Source organism: Pipra filicauda, unplaced genomic scaffold (assembly GCF_003945595.2).
Source record: "Pipra filicauda isolate LSUMZ 115617 unplaced genomic scaffold, ASM394559v2 scaffold35_size7292922_pilon, whole genome shotgun sequence".
In the NCBI taxonomy this organism is placed as follows: domain Eukaryota; kingdom Metazoa; phylum Chordata; class Aves; order Passeriformes; family Pipridae; genus Pipra; species Pipra filicauda.
This window is the reverse complement of record NW_024104487.1, coordinates 6,568,057-6,581,087: the sequence shown is the minus strand read 5'-3', so window position 1 is coordinate 6,581,087 and position 13,031 is coordinate 6,568,057. Positions and strand designations below refer to the sequence as shown.

The 13,031-nt window shown below is 37.3% G+C and overlaps 1 protein-coding gene across 7 annotated transcripts in view; it reads right to left on the bottom strand.

Annotated features, from left to right (window-relative positions):
* The window catches only part of SORCS2 (sortilin related VPS10 domain containing receptor 2), a 551,093-nt gene that overhangs the window by 113,495 nt on the left and 424,567 nt on the right, over positions 1–13,031 (bottom strand). For all 7 annotated transcript variants that reach the window (XM_039384495.1, XM_039384497.1, XM_039384498.1 and 4 more), the window contains exon 4: positions 1,437–1,601. In XM_039384495.1, coding sequence (XP_039240429.1) covers positions 1,437–1,601 — 165 coding nt within the window. The remainder of the gene's footprint in view (positions 1–1,436; positions 1,602–13,031) is intronic.

Genomic DNA, 13,031 nt, shown 5'->3' with positions numbered 1-13,031 from the left:
TGGCTGCAGCATATGCAAATTTCTCTGACTAATGTCATCACTTAAATATACACCTTCTGTGAAGTCTGACCACTTTAAAACAGGAGTAATGATAGAGGTGAGTCAAGACCACAACCAGGACCAGAATTACAGTGAGTTTGCAGCTGCAGTTTTGGCACTGTGAAAAGGAGATGAGATGATGTTCTAGTTAGGACAGCTGAGACCAGTTCATCACTGGATGGGTGTAACCCAAAACTGTGTATTCTATAGCCTTCCATGCCATTTCCCAGAAACTGTTATCAATGAACCATTTACACCATCTGCACATAGAGCCTGACTCCTCAGGCTATAAACTAGGTGCTAAGAGGCCTGCGAGATAGGAGTTGCTCTTGTCCTCACGCCCATTAAGGAACCCCCCACCCTGAGGGAGGTACTGAGCATTCCTGCCTGAACTGGAGGATATATAATCTTGGAGTCTTGGGACCTTTTTAACCACTCGTGGGATCCACAGGAAGATGGCAGACCACTGCTCTCAACAAGACTGCAGATCACCGCTCTCAACCAGACTACAGACCATCACTCTCGACTGGACTGCAACCACCACTCTTGACCAGACTGCAACAGCACTCTCACCAACAGGTTTTCCCCTCCCCTTTTCCTTTGGACTCAGGGGGCCCAAAGAACACCACTCTGTTCATGCTCCAGGCTGCTGGGTTATATATTTGGGCTTTGGGGGTTAAAACCAATTGTTTGTCTGTATAATCGTACTTATTGTATTATTTTATTAAATTGTCATTCTGATTTATAATCTCTCTTTTGAGTTGAGTTCATTTCCCCTGCTGGTTTACCTTTAAACCAGCACAGATGAGCTACACACTCCCCAGTGCTTAGCCCAACCTATCCAGAAAATGACTTTACAATTTAACCAGAAGAAGTCTGAAAACGGTTCAAAATTTATGAACACAAACAGCTCCTGAATCTGATGGTGGTATAAACACATCATAAGAGAGACAATTAGTCTACATTTCTACTGATTTCCCAAATCCTATTCTGCTGTACAAGTATGCAGTTTATTTTGTATGACTTTATTTTACATGTCATGAACAGCCTTTGGAGGCACTATTTTAGCTTCATTAACTTTCTACTATACCATAAATTTTTTATGCTCACTTTCTAGGGAGGAGCACATTTCAGAAGTATTATTTAACTATATTATGCAGGAGGGTAAATATTCCCAGTATCCATATCAACTGAAAATGCCAGGATTGAAATTACCATAAAAACAAAGATTTGGACATGAAAATAATAATGTTTAAATAAAGCTCAAAACCACTATATGATTCCCTTTTGGCAACTGGTATTTCATAAAACCCAACACTAATCAGCATATTAAAAGTTTTTGTGTCTTCTTAACAAAGTAACATATTTCAAACAAATGCTGTATCTTCAAGCTTTACCTTGCCTTCCTTGGTGTAAGCAAGTATTTTATCTTCTTCTTTTGGGTGAAAAAGGAGGGTTTCCACAAAGAAAGTAATGGGTTGTTTCTGGAAAGTGGCTCCTTCATCTGTGCTTATGAAAAGGCTTTGGTCACGGTCATTGTGGGAAGAACTTACAAGAATTATCTAAAAGACAAAACCAACAACATACATTCAGAAGACTGTTTTCTCTATAACAGAAAACACAGCCCTATTTTTCTTGTGTAAATGTCACATTCTGTACATACCTTAGCTACCAAAATTCTGTGGACAAGAAACTCAAAAGTATCTAAGAGTTAAGGACTGCAAGATCTTATTAATCTTGCCTGACCAAATCTATGAATGTTAAATTCTATAACTTCTCTTGCAAATTACATAAAATTGATCATGCTCCTCATCTCTAGTCAGAATGAATGCCTTGGATTTTGGTGCTTTTGAAAGGTTCATGAGGCCACATGAGAAAATCTCCAGATTAACAAAAAAACCCCAGCTAGTAATGACTCATTTTAACATGTCTGTATAAATACACCTCTTTGTCTAGTGAGGCTACTAAATGTAAAAATAATCATTGCCATAATTATATTAGGTGAATGACTCAGGAGAAAGAACTAGTTAATAATATCTCCCCACTCCTTCACCATTCTCCTCTCGCTGACATATTTCGGATAAAAAGGCAATTCACTTCGATGCAGAAAAATATGCCAATAAATTATTTGCATTTCTTTCTCAGGTCCAAATTATGTCTTGACTCAAACAAAGTAATATCTTGAGCTGTGTCCTTGTGTGACCTTCATGTCAAGCTTTCAACAACAAAGTTCTCCCCACATAATTCAGTCAGAACTTGACTCTTTTCAACCTCTTCACCTTTCACAGTCGGTCAGCATGTTATGGCATGGTTCTAAAACTGCTAATAGGAAGATCCATTTATGATTGTCTTTCCAGATCAAACGGGTCCACTTGGCATTCAAAAATGTGCCTTTATCAACTGATAGTCTGCGAACAAAATGGATTTTCATAGTCCAGCTGGACTCTTTCTTGCTCACACTACAAAAACAATTAAAAAAAAAACCCCTGAAATCAAAATGCATTTAGAATATTCAGCAAATGTTGCAGAAAACACCACAGAATACTGATCACTGCGATACAATGACTGTAAATTGCTTACAGAGATAAATAGCAATGAGTTATGCAAACAGAATTACAATAATGTGAATACAGAGAAGGAAAGAGATTAGAAAAAACAGTATAATTTTTATGCAGTCACTTTCTTGAATTAAAGCTGAAGTTAAAATTTTGAAATTTCAAATGAATTATACAGATATGACAGCTGTATGAGCTTTTACTACAATTGGTCTTGGGGGAAAAACTATAAATACAACATTTGTAGATGCTCCAATTTGACAGGTTACTTAAGCGTGTGCACTTGTACTTGAAGCACATACACAGTTTCACTAATTTCTGAAGGGCTTTTGTATACCTCAAATGGGGCACATATTGAAGTACACTGTTGAACAAGAGAGAGAATTGCACATACTTCAGGGTTCATGGTCCACTGCTGAAATCCCACACTAAAGTATATATTAAGCCAAATCTAATTCCATCAACTGTGTGACTAGGTCAGTAAGAAGAGCAAAATAATAACCCATTATGTTGCTATAATCTTGAATTTTTTAATGATATAATTTACCCAAGAGCAGGAACAGGAAACTAACATTTTTAAGCCTCTGTAAATGACACCTTAACAAAGGTCATCTCTTATTCCTACTGTATCCAATGGCTTCCTGTCTCTTGGGAAGTGCTTCAAACAGGGTCTGTTCAATTTATTACTATCTACAGTCCACCAGTAGCTGCTGGTGGCCTCGATACAACATTCAAAGATTCTTGTAACACACTCATTAGGTTTTCTGCAGAGGGTATGGCATCAACCTGAAATGGAATGTGGCTGTGATGTGCTGCCCTGTCCCTTTGCTTGCATCGCAAGGTGGAGTGAGGAAGCATTTATGCTTATCTCCAGTGTGGAGATCTGTACTTTCCTTGACAGATTCCCATCCGCAACTCAGGCTCAAAATATCTATTTTACCTGGAAATAGATAAATCCAATCTATCTGCCTGCTGAGAGAGCTATATAATGCTCACTCCTGTTGGTTCATGACCAGAACACAGACAGAAGGATCAGGTTCTGTCCACAAGCAAGGCTGCAATGTGAGCTCCACAATTCCTGACGAGCCTTGTGTCCAGGCATGTCCTCATATCTGAACGCTGGCACAAAGCTGGTCCTGAGCCTCATGCTTAGGTTGCAGCATGTAGAAGCTCTTCCATGTTGTACCACTAGAAGCAGTACGGTAGTAATTCCATATGGGAAGCTTTGTACCTTTGGACACAGTCTTCTAGTGCAAATAACACTTTCTGTAAATGCCATTATACTCATTCTGTTCTGTTAATATTTATAAAAAAGTGTACAAGACAACAAATCAGTATGGAATAGACTCCAGAAAAGACACAAACTGCACTTGTACAGAGCAGTAATCTCTGGACTACAGTGCTATTGTCTTGGTTTTTTGGTTTTTCTTTTTTTGTTTTTTTGTTTGGTTTTTTTCCCCTGATCTTATAAATCTTACACTTGCAAAAATACCAAAATATTGGCTTCCAAATAATAAAGGAATGAGACTCATAACATTGGGAGTGGTTTTCACTGTTAATGAGGCTTAAATATAGGCATGTCTAAATTTCATAATGTAGATCCAACAACATCTTGTAGAGAACATAATTTTACAAACTGAAGTCAAAAGAAAAATGCTAGCTATAATGAAATGCAAACACACTGTGATATTTGCTAATGCTGTCCTCCAAAAATATTATATGTCTTTTGAAGTTAAACCTATCAGAAGAAAAATAGTCTAAAGATTGCAGATTTCTAAGTATATATGCCGGGGTCCCTAACTATTCTGCTATTCACACACACATCATAATTCATTTAATGAAATATTTTTCAATTTCACACCGTGTTCTGATTTATATTTCAATAGTTTAAACTGATCATTATGTATCAGGCATACAGATTCCCTTCCCACAGCTAACACACCGGGTGCTCAGACTTGCCTGCTGGTTAACACTACTTATTTAGGAAAATGCTCCAGAGTAAATATTGTACCCACATTAAATGCTTTCCATATCAAGTTTTATTTACTTTGTAAGTGGAACAAGTGGCAAAACCCTCCTGCAAGCAACTGATGAAGGGATGCAACTGGGACATACTATCAGGAGAGCCGACTAGCAGTGATTGCTGAGGGTTTTAACTCAAAATAAACAACTACTTCCCTGAACAACTGTGTATTCAAAAATCAGAACAGATTTTAAGCACAACTAAATTTCAGTTAAGTTTCTTTTAAACAACTTTTTACATATAATCTGTCCCCTCGTGAGACTCTCCTAATATTTTTTAGTAAATTGTAAATTTTACGTTATGCTGTTTATCTCTGACCTCACTACTTAATCTCCCATCAGCTAAATAAAGCACATTGACACGTGTATACATTCAGAGCAGATGTAAATCTACAACTCCTACAAGTTAAGCACAGGTGAAAAAATATTTCAAGGAGATAAACAATACGATGAATTGTAATGAAAACGAGTAAAAATAGTATTTGTAATAGGTGAACAAGGAGGAAAGCAAAAAAAAAATCTAATAAAAACAAAAAATACTCCCTTATGCCAACATATTAATTAAACCATTCCAAAACTAAAGAAAAGTCATGCTTTTCCTCATTTCAGGAAAAGTTAGGGAGGCAGGAGTTAATAGAAAAAACAAATAAATCTGAAAATAACATAATTAAATCCATTTATGTAATCTCCCTTTCAGGACTGATTGGCCAGTGTGCATGTCTAACCATTCTTGTTATGAGTGGAATCACAATCTGAGCCTCAAAGGATGAAAAGATTCTGATGGCTTAGGCTACAGTACTTTGCGTATCAGACTTCTTCCACTGTTACCATGAAGACTTGGAATAATCATAGTGATTACTTGGGAGTCTTAACTGTAGATTTGGCAGCAATTCAAAGCTATGCTGCAATTTCAAGTCGCAATAAACAGAAGATATTAACATGCATCATTTGCAGTGTCTGAAATAAAACCCTCCTCCCCTCAGTTTAGGTCCAATCAAAATTTAAACTCAAGACAAATTTGATCTTAATCAGCACTTTCTCTAAAACAAGGCAATCTTCTAACATATTACAATTGTGATATCTCTTTCAGCTTCAGCAACTGGTCTTAATTTTAATTGTAGGTTTTATTTTCCTTTCTGTTTTGCTAGTATTAAAAAGGAAAAAATGAAAAGGCAAATATCCATGATGAATAAATTTTTAGATTCACAACATCTGACTTGCTACTGGAGATTTTTGCAGTAAATGGTGTGAGAGACACTATTTTTTAATTTTATAATCCTACATAAGGTCAGAAAGCAAGGCACCTCATATTCCTCAGCATTCTGTACTGACCTCAAAGGAAGAAACTTATTTTGGGCAGAGTAAGAAATCAAAATATAGGAACTTTTCATTTAAGCACACAGTAGTCGTGCTGGGAAGCCAAGCATGCCCAGGAAGAACCTAAACCTCCTCAGCCACCTTCAGTAAGCTGAACTCTGGACATAGAGGATTCAGCTATGGGGATATAATCCTAAAGAATGCTGGTCACACTCCAGCAAAAACCTTAATGATATGAACTTACGAGTTCATTCCCACTGAGGTCAAATAATTTCATAGAACACTTCCAGGGATGGGTCATCAACAACTTCTCTGAACAACCACTTTTCCAGCACCTCACCATCTTCACAGTAAAGAATTTCTTCCTAATACTTAAACTAAATCTACCCTCCTTCAGCTCAAAGCCATTAAGAACATGCAGTGCTAATGTCTAGATGAAGGTTCTTAGCTAAAGTGGAGACAAGGCTGCTGGGCACAGGGTATAACCAAGCTCCCGGTGACACCATCACATAAACCTGCATTCCCACATGTGTTTTGAAAGAAAATATTGTTTGTGCCAGTACAGCCAATCTCAGGGCAGTATTCACGGAGATCCACAGCACTCCAGTCACACCCCCAACATTTTTCAGATTAAATAACTCATCTATATTTCTTGGTTTTACAATTAATGTTGTTTATATGTTAGTAGATATACTTGGCTGATACAGAAATTACTAAAGCTCCTGATCCCAATTGTAAATGAGATGTTGCTTCTCAGGTAGCATTCATAAAACACACAAGGTGAACTGCCAAGGGTTATGATTTTTATCTTGGATGGTATGAAAGACCTGATAACTCAAGAGTGGCAAAGCTAAAGAGTTAAATACAGTCCCTTTAATCTCAGAGTGGTAAGAAACAAAATCTAAAGAATCAATCCAAGATAATTCCAAGCAGAGAGCAAAATAAAATGCCACCCAGATAGCAGCTTAATCTTGAAGATCTTTCCTAGAAGTTGCATTACAAAATCACTCCTCAACAAATATTAGTTATTAGTCAATTTAATACAAAATCACTCCCCCACAAATATTAGTTATTAGACAATTTAATAAGCTAGCTTTTGTGTGCAACTGAATTGTGTTGAATATGTATAGAAATACATGTACAGAACATGCACATACAGAACAGTATTTTACTTTTCATGGTAAATATTCACAACTTCCTCTAGAATTCTTACTTTCTTTTGATGAGCCTCTTTCAAGCTGTCACACAGAAGTATTTTGAAACAGCAAGTAGTCTCTAAGAGAACCACCATAAGGGAAGAGAAAAAGGGAATATTAAGGATGACTCCTGGGAAATTTTCACTACAGTAATCATGTAATCTCAGGACACAGTCAGAGGCCATCTGAAGCAATCCTGGTGCAGATAATGGAAAGCATGTACTACAGTTTCATCTCCCTTGTGTTGTGGTCAGCTCATTAATCATTTGGAATATCACAACTGAAGCAGTAATATTTTTTATCTACTACCAGCAACTTATTAGGCACTTTAGGATGTGGAGTGAATATTTAGAGGTCAGGATCTCAAAATAAGCTGGCTAGCAACTGGAGCAGATGGTAACATGTGAGATATACTGAAGAGGGAATGAACATCAAAGTTAACACCTTAGCAGAAAAATGTGTTCAGAGCAACTGGACAGAGAACAATTGGCTCACACTGCAAGTAGGCAAGCCTGAAATAATATAATCTGATCATGAAAGAAAATAGTTTTGAAATAGTTGGCTTTCTTTTAGGGCATTCACTACAATGAAAACAAGTTTAAGAGTGGTTACATATCGTAATAATGAATGCCCACAGAGAAACACCTACAGAAGTTCTGACAGATGTTGGTGAACAGACTGAAAATCCTGCCCTGTTGCATTTGTTGTATCTAAATCTGCCAGGTCTCTTGAACTGCACACTTCAAAGGTGCTGATGATGCCAACTCTCTAGGGGATACCAATTACAGCTCAGTTCTTCAGTCTCCTTATTTAGAGAAAAGTAGGATATGCAAGCTGATCATTACCTCTTCCTCTGAAGGAACAAATCTCATCCACCTACAACCTGCTAGAACCAAAAAATTGTTGCCACTTGACTAGCATGGCAGGCCAAATTTTCCTGAGAAATGTTCTCCTCAAAAACATTTCAGAGCAGTAACTTGTGCCATCAGCTTGAGAATTCTAAACAACTGGCACACACTAAGTGGATCTGGCATTTCTGCAATATACTGAGCAAGGTGTGAACATGTCAAAGGTCACAGCAGAGGGAGAGGAGAAACAGAATTCAACCTCTTCATAGACAGTCCTTTCTTTAATAATTTTTCTAGTGGTATTTGCACCTATCTTGCAGAGTTAAGATATTTGCATCTTGCAAATACCTACTAATTTGCACCTATCTTGCATTGTTTATCTTCTGCAAAATACATTGGTACTGTTATGAGCAAGCAGTTAATTAATAAGTAATACCTTTAATATGCACAGTGGATCTCTTAGCACAGGCTGATCTTGCACTGAGAAGAATAGAAGCTTTATTAGGTACCCAAGGTTGACATAAAGAAATCTAATACTATTTGTTGCAGATACTACATTTTTGGGGTGTCTCTGTCTCAAGTAAAAACAGAAGAGTCCTTTGGTCTTCCTGCAAAGTCCAATGTTAGCCTGGCTATTGCTAATTCTTCAGCAAAAGTGATCATTTAATGTACCCTTTGTACAGGCCTACATCTAAAGTGACCAAAAGTTAATGTTGAGATGTTCTGAGGGATGATCACCATATGGATATCTTCACATATTCAAATGGTTTAGTTTAAAACTATGCAGTCCGGTCTACCAAGAACTGAATCAGACAGTCTTTTCCAGCATGCTCTAAACCAGCAGTTTGAGTGGGGAACAGCACTGGGGAAGAAATAGTGCCAATTCTTGTCACAGCAGGGGAATGTTCCCTAACCTTGTTTTATATTGCCCATAAAATAAGAACATTTTCTGTGTCTCAGGGAAAAAAAAGGGAGTTGAATTACACAGCAGAATTGGGCAAGTTTCACTGTTTGTCACCAGTATCTCCACAAATATTAGTATTTGCTGGACAAAACAGGCACATACTGATCTTTTTAGCTTGGACATCCACAGACTAATCTAATTCAAAAGTTATTTTGTGGACCTCCAACAGACCTGCAAATATTTTCTGCCCGAATACATCACAGAGCAAAAATACAAAACAAGGCTTCCCAAACAGGATAACGGATGCATGACAAATGACTGCATATGTGATTTGATCTAATTTAATGAAGAAACAGGTCAAACAGTTCCTAGTCATCAGCCATTAATTTGTCAACAGCAAAAACTGCACTAAGCTCAAAGAGAAATTACATGGATGGTGATTAGTGGATAGGTAGAAAACATGAAGGAAAGAAAGACAGTTGTGGCAGCTAAAATTATCAGTCATATGGGATTGATCAGGACCTCATCATCTTGTGCAATAGGCGAACACTTGTCTGTCATAAACATTTTAAAGGTGAGCCTTGTAGTCTTTTATTATGAATATCAGCTCAATTATAAGGCTGTATAAAAATTTTCTGGGAAAACTAGAAAAGGGAGCTCTCAAAACTTTTCTCTGGTGAATCTCACTTTGTACAAGTTTTCCCCTCCAATCCCAAATACTCATCAAGTGTCATCACAGGAAAAGGCCTTCCCGTAATATTCCCAAGACACCCCTAATACCAGCTGAAGCATCAACTTCAAGCAGTTCTATTCCTCTCACTCAGTTTCATAGAGCTTTTCTTATGGAGATCAATGTACTTAACGACTCCGTTACAAGTCATAAAAAATAAATAGCATTTTCCAAACTTGGAGAGGGGAAGTGTGGGCGGGGGGGAAGTGTAGACATATTTGTAAATACACACAGGTTCAATGCCACTAGATGGGCTACCTCCAAAGTTGCTGAAGCAGCTGACTGTAATCACTGAGAGCTTTAAAAGGCTCCACATTGGGGACAAGTTCCTGAAGACTGGAAAACAATAAACATCATGCCCATCTTAGCATCAACTACAAAGTGTTTCAGATGTGTCTCACACCGTATTTTGTATTTGTCCATTTCCATATCTAAAGGGGTAGCTGGCACTAGGAAGTGAGCTGTTGGAGTTCTTCCCTTCAGGAAGCACCTAATTCCTTTTGAGAAGTGTAGGTGCTCTCCTTAAAGGAGGTCTGGGCATAGTTTAAGATTGAACAGCTCTTCCCTCCTAGACCACAGGGGAAAATACAAATGAGGGCGAAGAGCTGAACTGAGCAAGTCTTCCATACATAAGTCACAACAGATGATGTGGTTTTGAAGGAAAAAATGGAAGAGAGAGAAAAAAGGGAGACACAGCAGCAGAGGCAAGTGCTGGAAAAACAGTAATTATTTTTCACTTGAATTTGGCCATATCTCCATTATGTAGGCTACAAAGCTTAATTATAAAAGCTCTTGCTATTGAAATATTTCCCCTTATCTTTGATATCCAGTCCAAATGGACTGGAAAAAAACCCTTGAAAAGCAGAAAGGAAATGTCTTTTAAAGTAATTTTTGGTCCCATTAGGGTGAATCTCATTAACAGAAAAAGGACTTCACTGAAGAATAGAGCTTTTATATTCAGAAGCATACAGTACTGCTGTGCCTGATTCTAGCAGCACTGCAGATAATAAACCTTCCCCCATCAGGGCTTACATTTTTGCAGTTGTAAAGTACCCATTTTTATTGAGGTAGGGTTTTAGTAAATGCACATACCTGCCACTCATTGTCCCCATTTTCTCTGGGTGTATTTGGGATTGCTGTTGATTGGAGCTTTTGAAAGATGAAGTCTAAAACATTTTTTCTGTTGAAAAGCATCATTTTGCCATAACTGAAATGTGTTGCTGAAAACTTACATCAGATTTACCAGCATGATTCCTAAGGCCCATGAAGGAATTAGGGGGAGAGGTTATTCCCCCTGGAGCTGCTCCACTTTATGCACAAACATAGGAAATATTTATTGGGACAGAGAGACTGACTTTGTTGATCAGTTGTTAGAGCACTTACATGTTGGTGAAGGAACAAGTCCTGGCCTCTTCCCAGTTGAATGCTGTGATTATTAAACCTTAGGCAATTCTGTACATATTCTTATATACATGAGAGAGAAAAGGCTGCACATCACTCAGACCAAGTCAGAAATAGAAATAACATTCTCTTGTTCATTTGCTACATTGGTAAAATTTAGGGGCAAGTGTTATTGTTTCTATGTTTGTTCCCAAGAATGTTGTTTTGACTCTTTTCCAGTACATTTTAATGAATAGTTGAAAAACTAATATAAAAGTAAATTTAATGAATGCACAAACATTTCTACCAATCCCCTTTCTGTCTTTTATTAACATTTAATCCTTCTTAAAAGTCTGTAATTAAATTAAGAGTTTGTTTGTATGTTTGTTTGTTTTAAACATAATATTTTACTGAAAATTAGAAGTTGAAGAGCTTGGATCCTGGAAACATCTTTAGAGACACAGAAGGCAGCTAGGATGATTTCAGGAGATTTCTCTCTTGGCAAGAACACTGAACATGCTAGAGATTCAGCTACAAATTATAGCCAATATGGGAGAAGAAAATCTAGGCAATATTGTTATTTTCCCTTCTAAGACTTGTGGCTGCCCAGAAAGCGTGAGACTGAAGTTAGTCTTGGAGTGCCAATTCTGTTCCCAGTCAGCAGGAACGCTGCAAACTGACCATTTTGCAGACCCTGGGACTGATGCCATCTAAAGCAGAATCCAAACAAAACATTGGTCTTACCACTGCTTTGGCACTTCCAAGATTTTGCAGTGGTTCTTGAGGCTGTAACATGAACATCTTATGAGACTTTACATATATCACAGTTTCTCTACATTTCCCTTCAATATCAACAAGTTGGGAGTAAAAATACATATGTGCTTGCAGGTGGTGTTAAAAGGGAAAGAGAGGAACTAAAAAAAACAGACAAATTCAGGAATGGTAACAAAATATCAAAGATATGTTAGCAGTAACAATTGCATTTCAACAAAGAAAAGAGTGAAAAAACCCAACCCTGCCATTTTCCTCAAAATATCTATATTGTTCCTATTTTGATTTCATTGGCAGAATGTACCAGATACCATACAAGCCACTGGCTTGTCTTGAGCATATTAGAAGTAAATATGAAGCTATTGAAGTAGCCCCCTATTAACAAAATTAATTCTAGGACTAAATAAAAAGGCACCTCTCCCTCTTACACAGCCCCCACCTCCAATTTTATTAATGAAATTAGTAATGGAAAAATGTACATATTAATACTAGGAGGGGTTCTTACACAAAAAAAACCCCAACAAATTACTTCAATGCAACTTTAAACTTTTTGTTTAAAGTACCATCCACTTCCAATGACTGAATAATAAATGTCTTCCCTTTACTGTATGTTCAGACCACACTACACTGATGTTTCCAGTGGTCTCAGTTTCTTAGAGCTATTGGTTTCAAAATTTGCTTTTTGGTTTTGGTGGCAGTTTTTTGTGTTTGTGTTTGGTTTTGTTTGTTTGTTTGTTTCCAGTTGTTGCTGTTGTTGATGTTTCCTGTTGGCATTAGCTGTACACATGACCCAGTCTAAATTTTTATGTTTATAAAATCCTTTCCAATATAACCGTCAAGGACACCTTATCCTTCACCTCTTATGTTTTGATCCATTGCAGCCCTGGACCATAGCTAGTCATTGAGAAACAGTGTAAGAAAACTTATGGTCTTTTATATCAACTGTATTTGAGATAATGCTCCTAAAAACTTGTAAGCACCGTCAAATCACCATAATACAACACAAATAACTGAGTGGAGTGAGCTGGCCATAATGGATGAGACATAAAAAATGAAACACTGGGAGATACGAAGAGCCTCTTTCACATAATTAAAAGTTAATTAAATTCTTAGTATAATCTATATCCAGAAAAAATGGCCTTTTGTCATTTCTACAAGTGAGATTCCTAAAAGAAGCACTCATCTGAGACTGCAGCCCATTCCAGAAAAGTAAATAGAAATCACACAATAATCAACAGCCTGTCCCAGCTGGCATACTAATTTACTAAC